Raw genomic sequence first — 10,503 nt, 5'->3', positions numbered from 1 at the left:
AGGATTGAAAAATGTGCTGAACACATGCAATTCATGATCTATTCATTGTGACGTTCAAAGACAATGAAACTTTTGATGGAGGAGCGACCTAGTCAGGAAGTTGTGCTGTTCATTACCATATTTACAAATTCTTTAATCCAAGCCCTCCATAGATTCAGCAACCCTTACGAGTTAATTTTAATTATTCTTATATTATTACGAAATCCATAGAAGAGGAATTGTGATGACAATATTTAATAAATGATTTAATTGTTCCTTGATTTTCTTTAATAGTGTTTATTTTGCTTTGTCAAATTAACATTCCTACCAATTTAGATGTCTAAGCACTCAAATTAATCTCATGTGTAGCAAAGTCTTCAAACAAAGTAGGCTTAGTTCTGGGTATTGTTGGTGGCTCACTGGTGATGTTATTGTTATGCCTATTTGCAATCCGAAGAAAATTTACGTTTGCAGCATTATGGAAGCACACCCCCTTAAGGAAAGGTATGTTCGCAGCGAAATTTTATTACATTTGTCCTACATTTGTATCAACAAAATCCTTCCTAGTAAGGACATTAGAACAGAATCAAGATTTTTTCCCTTCATTATAATCAAAAAAAAGAAAGTTCTCTTCTTAGATACAAAATTGTAACTACTTTCCCCAGAGCATTACTTATCCACGGAATCTAGATAAAGAGGTAGACTTAGAGATCGGCTAGGAGCAGGAGATAATCTTTAATTTCGAAAACATCAGGATTGCAACTAGAAATTTTCATGAAGATAACAAGCTTGGAGAGGGAGGATTTGGTTTTGTATACAAGGTAATGTTGGAATGTGATGTCAATTAGGAATTTGCTTCCATATGTGTCATACAAATTGTCTTCAATTAGGACTTTGCTTCTGTATGTGTCATACATGTAGTTGTGTAAGTCGTACTTACTATTTTTAGTAAGTTGTCTCCAACTTGGACTCTGCGACTCGATTGTGTTGAATTAGTAAATTATTAAGTGATTCATAGAAGAATCAAGTTGGACTCTATATGTGTCAACCTTGTCGATGATTGAGTGCCATATTTAGGCTTAGTCAATAATATGACTATAGTAGTGGCATTGGAAGGGTTAGAGGTGGCAAATTTGAGAACTTAATTATAGCATTAAGTTTCTCAATGTTGTATATATATAGAGTAGCTCTGCCTCCTTTGAAAATAAGGCCAAAATAGTTTTGAGATTGTTGTAAGTCTGTAATTCTTGAGAATCAATATGAAAGACAAAATTTTCTTGTGGTTTTTTACAGGTATATTTTTACGAGGTTTTTCCATGTAAATCTGTGTGTTATGTGTTATTGTTCTTCTTTGTAAATTTTTTGTACTTGTTATTTTTCTTTCAATTGGTATTAGAGCATAGGTTATTTGTGTAGAAGTTGTTTTTTTTTAGAAGTGAGCAATGACTGGAAATAGTGTTACCAAATTTGAGGTACATAAATTTTATGGTAAAGGATGGATGTCACAGAGGTCTTAAAGGATTATCATCAAAACCTGCAAATATGAGCATAGGAGATTGAAATACCATGGATAGCATGGCTAGAGAAACAATCCAGTTATCTCTAGTAGATTCAGTTTTGTTCAATGTTGCAGAGGAGAAATCTGCTCATAACTTGTGGAATAAGCTTGGAAAGTTGTATGAGACAAATTCATTAGCAAACAAAATTCTTCTAAGGAGACAATTGCATAATTTGAGGATGCCTTATAGTTCATCTATCATAGATCATCTGAATGATTTCAACACTGACAAGAAAATTGGCTTTAGTGGGTGTGAAAATCGATGAAGAAGCTAAGGCAACAATATTACTTTGCTCCTTGCCAGATATTTGGGATCAGTTGGTTATGACTCTTAGTAATTTTGCACCGAGTGAGAAGTTGGTCTTTAAGGATGTGGTGGCTGCTTTAATCTCTGAAGATTCAAGGTGGAAGACATCTCAAGGATCTTCTTCTAATTAAGCCCTTGATGCAAAAGGCAGAACTCAGGAAAGAGCAAATACTGAGCATGGACAGACCAGGTCCAAATCAAAGGGGCATAAAAGGGTGAAATGTTGGAACTGTGGAAAGAATGGACATGTCAAGAAGGATTGTAGGTTGCCAAAAGCAACCAAGGAGAATCCTAGTACACCTACATATGAGGCAAACACTGCTAAAGTTCAGACACCATTGGAAGATGGAGAGGTATTAACTGCTAATTTGAGAAGTTTTTTACTTCATGTTTGGATTCTTGATTCTGGTGCTTCCTTTCACATGAAACCACACAGAGATTGGTTTACTTCTTATTGGTCTTGTGATGGTGGTATGGTCTACATGGGAAATGACAACCCATGTGAAGCTATTGGTGAAGGAGAGGTAAGAATCAAGATGTTTGACGGAGTAGTTAGAACTATTTAGCATGTTAGGCATGTAGCTGGTTTAAAGAAAAAATTACTTTCACTTGGAGAGTTTGATGAACAAGGTTATAGATTCAATGGAGAAAATAGTTGTCTCAAGGTAACAAAGGGAGTTTTGGTTGTGCTAAAGGGAGAGAAGGTTGGCCATCTCTATAGGTTAGTTGGACAAACTAACACTGGAGAGGTTGTTGTGGTATTAGATGTAGAGATGGACTCATTATCAACCTGGCATCAAAGGCTAGGCCATATGAGTGAACGAGGTCTCAAGGTACTACTAGATAGAAATATTCTCCTAGGTGCAAAATCTAAAGATTTAAGTATTTGTGAATATTGTTTGTTTGAAAAACATAATAGACTAAGTTTTTATAGAAGTACTACTGGAAGCAAAGATGTATTAAATCTAATTCATTCAAATACTTAGGAAGCTCCCATAACATCTATTAAAGGTTCATCATATTTTGTTTCATTTATAGATGATTATTCCCATAAGGTGTGGATTTATCTTCTCAAGAAGAAATCTAAAGTGTTTTCTTGTTTTAAGAGGTTTAGAGCTCTAGTAGAGAATCAAAAAGGTAAGACAATAAAATGTCTTAGAATAGGTAATGAAGGTGAATTTTATTCAACAGAATTTAATCAATTTTGCAGTGAGCATGGAATTGCGAGGCATTTCATGGTTTCTAGGACACCACAACAAAATAATATTGTTGAACGCATGAACCATACAATCATACAGTGGGACAGATGCATGTTGAGTACTGTTGTTTTGGAGCATAAATTTTGGTGTGAGGTTATAAATACAACTTGTTTCCTGATCAATAGATCTCCCACTACTGCTCTTGATAATATAATTCTAGAAGAAACGTGGAAAGGTAAACCAGTTGATTACTCATTCCTTTGTATTTTTGGTTGCAACGCTTATGTACATATTCGTAAAGAGAATAGAAATAATCTGGACAAGAAGTCCACAAAATGTATTTTTCTTGGCTATGTAGAAGGTACAAAGTGGTAGAGATTGTGGGATACTATTGCCCACAAGATTATTGTTAGTTGAGATGTGTATTTTAATGAAAATTTAATGCAAAGAGGTAAAGAACAACAAGGTATGGAAGATATTCCAGTAGAGGTTAAAAAATGCAATGATCATCTAGATGTGCTTGATGAAGAACAACTAGATGCATAGCAACTAGATGAAGATCAAATAGAAGAACAAAAACCAGTTGAGCCACATGGTGAATCATCACCTTTTTTAACAAGATCTAGTAGAGTAATAAAACCACCTATAAGGTATTCTCTTACTTGTAATTCTGCCTATGCATTACTTACTGATGTTGGTGAGCCTACTTCATATCAGGAGGCTTTTGAAGGTGAATGTGCAAGCAAATGGAGAGTTTCTATGGAAGAGGAGATGGAATCTCTGCAGAAGAACAAAACATGGGAGCTTGTGCCATTGCCTAAGGGGAGAAAAGATATTGGGAACAAGTGGGTCTTCAAGCTGAAGAGAGATTTAAGTTATAATTTGGAGAGATATAAAGCTCGGTTGGTGGCCAAGGGGTATGCACAAAAATTTCATATTGATTTTGATAAAAAAATTTCACCTGTTGTATGGTTAAGTACTATAAGAGTTGTTTTAGCTCTTGTTTCTAGTCTTGATTTGGACTTAGAACAGTTAGATATAAAAACAACCTTCTTGTATGGTGATCTCTCTGAGGAGAATTATATGCAATAACCAGAAGGTTTTGAGGAAAGAGGCAATGAGAATCTTGTTTGTAGGCCGAGAAAACTATTCTACGGTTTGAAACAGGTGCCAATGTGTTGGTACAAGAACTTTCATTCCTTCATGTTGAGTTTGGGTTTTAGTAGATGTGAGGCTAATCATTGTGCCTATTTTCAAAGGTATGATGATGGAATTTTTATTATTCTACTACTGTATGTTGATGATAAGTTGGTAGCCGGCCCAACATGTATAAAATCATCCATTTGAAAACTCAGCTTGCTAGGGAGTTTGAGATGAAGGACTTAGGCAGTGCAAATCAGATTCTTGGAATGTAGATACATAAAGACAAAAACAACAAGAAATTATGGTTGTCATAGAAAACCTATGTGGAGAAGGTCTTGTAGCTCTTCAATATGCAAAAAGAACAACTAGTTAGTACTCCATTTCCTGTTCATATTAAATTGTCTTCTAAACAGTTCCCTAACACAAAAGTAGAGAAGACATAGATGTCTCATGTACAATATTCATCAGCAGTAGGAAGTCTTATGTTCACCATGGCATGCACGAAATCAGAAATTACAGAAGCAGTGGGAGTTTTCTATAGGTACATGGCGAATCCTGGTACTGATCATTGGACAACTGTGAAGTGGATTCTCAGATATTTGAGAGTCACTTTAGATGCTGCTATCTGTTACAGTGGGAGTATTCTTCAAGTTAATGGGTATTTGGATGCAGATTTTGGTGGAGATAGAGATAAGAGAAAGTCTAGAGCAAGTTATGTTTTCTCTTTAGCTGGAAGAGTTGTTAGTTGGGTGTCGAAGTTGTAGGCAGTGGTGGCATTGTCTATTACTGAGGCATAATATATGGTAGCAATGCAGGCTAGCAAGGAGGCAATTTGGCTTCATAGACTTTTGGGTGAATTGCAAGTGCAACAAGATAACATGGTACTACATTGTGAAAGTCAAAGTGCTTTACACTTAGCATGAAAATCAACTTACCATTCTAGAACAAAGCATATTGATGTTCAATATCACTTTGTTCATGAAGTGGTTGAAGGAGGACATATCCCTTTAGCCAAGATTCACACTGATGTAAAACCTACAGATATTATGATAAAACCTATTAGTAGAGAGAAGTTCATTTGGTGCAGAACTTCTCTTGGTTTGCAGATTATGTGATGATAGGCAGCGTTGGCAATGGTCTTTCAGTAGAGGAATTATTCAGAGTTTGAAATTTGAGTTCAAGTGGGAGAATGTTGGAATGTGAAGTCAATTAGGACTTTGCTTCCATATGTGTCATATAAGTTTTCTTCAATTAGGACTTTGCTCCTGTATGTGTCATACATGTAGTTGTGTGAGTCATACTTACTATATTTAATAAGTTGTCTCTGACTAGGAATTTGCAAACTTGATTGTGTTGACTCAGTATATTATTAAGTGATTCATAGGAGAATCAAGTTGGACTATGTATGTGTCAACCTTGTAGATGATTAAGTGACACATATAGGCTTAGTCAATAATATGACTATAGTGGTGGCATTGGAAGGGTTAGAGGTTGCAAATTTGAGAACTTAATTATAGAATTAAGTTTCCCAAATTTGTATACATAGAGTAGCTCTCCCTCCTTTGAAAATAAGGCTAGAATAGTTTTGAGATTGTTGTAACTCTATAATTCCTGAGAATTAATACGAAAGACAAAAATTGCCCATGGTTTTTTACTGGTATATTTTTACCAGGTTTTTCCACATTTATCTGTGTGTTTGTGCTATTATTCTTCTATGCAAATTTTATGCACTTGTTATTTTTCTCATAGGTAACATAACCTAACTGATCATTTTTTCTTGGTTTGGACAAGAATATTAAATATACTATTTTATTAAACAGAATCTGTTATCCATTACTTAAGCTAAATTATTATATTTTAAATTTTTTGGATATAGATTTATATATTATCTTTCAATAATTTATGAATGAAAGAAAGGAATAGCATTCAAAGCCATACAAATCGGACATTTTTCTTAATTTTTTCAGTTTTGTTTTAATTTTGAGCACATATTTGTAATAGTTGATATTTTTCATAAATAAACACAAATACTTGTCTTCCCTCTCACTGTTTCAGTTAAATCTATTCAAATGTTTACTAGGATATTTTTATTTAGTAAAATTCACTAGGGGTTATTTTGAATTTTATAACAGATCAATCGATAGTTCAAGATTTTCACATATAAGTGGAAACTACTTATCTAAACTTCATTGCTTTACATATATTTGTTCAAAGATCAGTTTTTCTGCTAGATTATCTACTCTAATATGTTACTTTTAGTTACTTCTATGGAGATATAAATGGCTATGTTGATCTTCTGCTTAATTGTAGAATAAATTCTATGCTTGATGAAAGAAACCTAGTCTCTGATAATCCTCTTCTGTAGGAAGGTTTGACTGATATGTTGTCTAATGACGGGAATTGTTGCTTAACAAGTGGGGATTTCTTTTGTTTCTTGTTGATACTCATTACCGGAGCTTTCTCTATGGTTTTGAGTTTGCTCATGCTGGTAACTTGAAATCTCGTGCCTTGGTGGCCTACACCCTATTTCTGTTCCAGATAAGATTCTCCATTCTTGATTCTCTATAGTTTTTGATAAGGATAAATGGGGTTTACAAGGACTCAAAACCTAAAGTTTTACAATAACTGGCCAACAGCCAACCGGCAAGAAACAACAACAAAACAAGGGAGCAACCCTGAACAGAAATACTGACAAAAAAACGCAAATAAACAAGCTAAAGCAAAAAAAGCTCTGAGTTAAGTGAGAGAACCAGATCCTTGTTCTTTTGGATGGAAATCCTATTGATTTCCTCAAGCTCCTCCATGATGAATCTGGAGGTACCCTTGTTCTTGCTTCTGCTCTTGGTTCTGGAACTGGGTCCAGTGGTTTTGTTGTCTCCAGCAGCCACATCATCTCCTCCAAGTTCTTTTACCAGGTCGCTATGGAAGGATTTATAATCAACAACCATCTCGTTAATATTTTCAAGCCCCTCAATACTATTGTTCATGGCTTCTTTACTAATGAAGACCAGATTCTTGAGATTTTTCTTAATCTTAGCCATGGATTGTTTGACCTTATCAATCCTTTGTTCATGGTTACATTTCATTACCTCGACATTCTGAGAGAGGTTTTGAGTCATGGTCTTGAGTTTTTCCTGCTTGCTGGGTTCAGGGGAAGTAGTGAAAATGTCAATTATTTATTTAACCCCGATCTTCAGGGTGCTGATTTTACACTCAACCCATTTCTAGTAGTGCTCTTGGCTTCTAGTGGCTTCCATGAAAAGATTCATTAGACTACCATCTTTCCCCTGATTATATTTCTTGACATTGATAGAGATGTCCAGTTTAATCCCTTGGTCCGTAATCTTCGGGTTGTGATCCTTCACCACCAACTTTTTCTTTTTGCTAAGGGGTTCGGCCTTGGAGATCAACTTGTTGTTGGTTTTGTATTTACTAGCTACCCATCTGGGGGGGTTCTTGCTTCCGAGTATCTCACGAGTGACCTCTCAATTCTCTATAGTTATTCTATGCTTCTACCTATCATTATTGGTCTTTGTCCTTTCTATGATCTAGCATTCATAGCTTCAGGACAATTTCTTTGCTGAGTGTTATAGTTTCCTTCGAATACTTTGGCAATTGTGTTATCCTACATTTTCCTTTCGATTATGCTGGTTGTTTGGCTATCCATATTCAGCTCATTGGCTTCAAAAGTTCTTTCTGCTTCTTCACACTAGCTGTTTGTCCTCTTTCTTCTGAGTTATGGCTATTCTTTTTTGTCTGACATTTGATTCTCTTTAGAGAGCCATTTTTCTCAGATTAATGTGAGAAAAAATAACAAGTGCAAAAAATTTGCAAGGAAGAACAATAGGACATAACACAGATTTACATGGAAAAACCTGGTAAAAATATACCAGTAAAAAAGAATGTGCAAATTTTGTCTTTTGTATTGATTCTCATGAATTACAGAGTTACAACAATCTCAAAACTATCTATGAAAACATGGCTTCGAGTAGCCTTAAACAACCGAGTTGCAGAGTCCTACTTGAATACAACTTACTAAATATAGTAAGTATGACTCACACAACTGCATGTAAAACACATGTTGAAATTACTAGCTAAGATTGCCATGGTGATGCAACTACTGCTAGCTAAGATAGCCATGATGACTCAACCACTGCTAGCTAAGAGTCCAATTTGGACTTCACATTCCAACAATTAATTTATCATAAGCAAGTTTCAATCACTATTTCACTCAATTAAGCATTTTGGACTTTGTTATATTCTACAATGTTACATAAACTCAATAATTGTGTGTTTTCTTTTATGTCAGGGCACTATGCCAAATGGATTACTAATAGCGGTAAAGAGGCTTTCCGTACAATCATTGCAAAGGAAAAAGAAGTTTCTAAAGGAAGCTAAGTGTTGGCATATGTAGTTTCTCCCATCTAAAAGGCAATTAATTAAATAAAAAAACATGAAATTGAACTTGATATTTTGTAAATAGAAACTATATAAGAATGGAATGTTCTAGAATAAACAAGAGATAAAGTTAAATGGAAGGAAATAGTAGATACTTTTATTTTGGCATGTTGGTCTAATGTCTAGAAAGAACTACGATATTTTCAGAAAGTTTCTAGAATTTTCCAAAGACCTCTATATATAGAGGCATCATGTAATGGTTTTGTATCAAGTAATAAAATTATGTTTTGATGCCGCATTTTAGCTTATTTAATTTTCTATGTGTTTGTTTCTAAATTTATGTGTTTGCCTTTCTATATGTGATGGTGATCCAATCCATCTACCCATCACTAAGTTGGTGGCTGAAATTCAACACTGTAATCTTGTGAATCTTCTTGGATGTTGCGCGGAAGGATTAGAACGCTTGCTGGTTTATGAATTTCTGCCTAACAAAAGTCTCGATAAAATACTGTTTCGTAAGTTTATTTGATCTAAATTCTACATGGGAGTCATATAATAAGTGTTCTTTATTTAGAGTTATTCATTTGGAGATATGGATATAGATCCGCAGCGGAAAGAAGATCTTGACTGGCCAAAGCGATGGAACATCATACTTGGAGTAGATGGTAGACTTTTATACTTACACCAAGATTCTCAATTGCAAATCATTCTTTGGGATATCAAAGCAAGCAATATTTTTCTTGATGAGAAAATTCAACCAAAGATATCAGATTTTGGTTTAGCTAGGTTGTTTCAATTTGAGGAGACTCGTGTCAATACAATTATTGCAGGGACACTGTAAGAATTTAATAAATTTCAATACTTATTTATTTTTATTTCAGAATTATTTTCAAGTTTTAACTATTATCAATTATGTATGTTTATGTTGTTTTCTTAAGGTTGTTGCTTGAGTTGTATTCTAATCTAATAATTATTTCCAATTATGCAGTGGCTATATGACACTTAAGTATGCTCTAGGTGGTCAATTATCTATTAAAGCAGATGTTTACAGTTTTGGTGTTGTCATTTTAGAAATTGTGTGGAAGAAAGAACTCTAATAGTAGATTGTCATCTAAATTCCAGAGCCTCTTGGAATGGGTAAGATAAAAGGGAGATAAGTTAATATAGTTGGTTTCTTAAATTATATAATTTATGAAGTATTTTTCATGTTTATACAGGTATGGAGATCTTACAAGAAAAGAAATATCATGGATATAATTGACAAAACTATAGTAAAATGTTTTCCTAATGAACAAGTTTCAAGATGCATTCATATAGGTCTTTTATGTACACAAGAAAATCCATCACTTCGCCTACCAATGGTAAATGTATATGCCATTTTCAAATGCTTCTGTGAACAACTTGCCAAATCTTGTAAAGCCTCCTTATCTCAGCATTACACAAGATAATGTTCCATGACATGCATCAACATCAACATCTGAAAGCACAACTTTATCTGCTTCATCTACCACTCCTTTCGCTTGCTCATCTATCAATGATACATAATTAATAGATTTGGGTCCTAGATAATCTTGATTATTTCTAAATAACTTTAGTAATAGAACTTCAATATTGAACTATATATGACAAATTCATATAATAGCAAATTATAATAATTTTTGTTTTAGTCTCTCAAATAAAAAATCTAATATTAAACAAATTGTGATCTTCATAATTTCCTATGAATATATATCTTTTGTCATTTCATTATAATAAATAATTGTCTTATTATGTTAATTATGCTAAAAATAATAAGATATAGTATATAATGTTATTTTTTTGTTGATATGAGTACACTTTGATTATCAAATTTAAGATTTTGCAAAAGATAAGGATAATTTCTACTTCTATTTTTATACAACTTAATAAAGGAATTAATA

The 10,503-nt window shown here is 33.8% G+C and overlaps 1 protein-coding gene across 1 annotated transcript; it reads left to right on the top strand.

The window, feature by feature from the left end:
* The first annotated feature begins 9,176 nt into the window (after nt 1–9,176).
* Nucleotides 9,177–9,681, top strand: LOC131034518 (cysteine-rich receptor-like protein kinase 43). Its single transcript, XM_059214722.1, has 2 exons — nt 9,177–9,421; nt 9,573–9,681. Exons 1-2 carry the CDS (start codon nt 9,177–9,179, stop codon nt 9,679–9,681), a joined length of 354 nt encoding a protein of 117 aa, XP_059070705.1.
* The last annotated feature ends 822 nt before the right edge of the window (nt 9,682–10,503 follow it).

This window comes from Cryptomeria japonica, chromosome 11, assembly GCF_030272615.1.
Source record: "Cryptomeria japonica chromosome 11, Sugi_1.0, whole genome shotgun sequence".
Classification (NCBI taxonomy): domain Eukaryota; kingdom Viridiplantae; phylum Streptophyta; class Pinopsida; order Cupressales; family Cupressaceae; genus Cryptomeria; species Cryptomeria japonica.
The sequence above is the reverse complement of the archived record's forward strand: the minus strand, read 5'-3'. Positions and strand labels throughout refer to the sequence as shown.

Excerpts from the sequence above, each read along its gene's own strand:
- LOC131034518 (XM_059214722.1), top strand. The coding sequence starts at position 9,177 with ATGGATATAGATCCGCAGCGGAAAGAAGATCTTGACTGGCCAAAGCGA. Across the intron at positions 9,422-9,572 it reads ACAATTATTGCAGGGACACT|TGGCTATATGACACTTAAGT; the intron begins GTAAGAATTTAA and ends CCAATTATGCAG.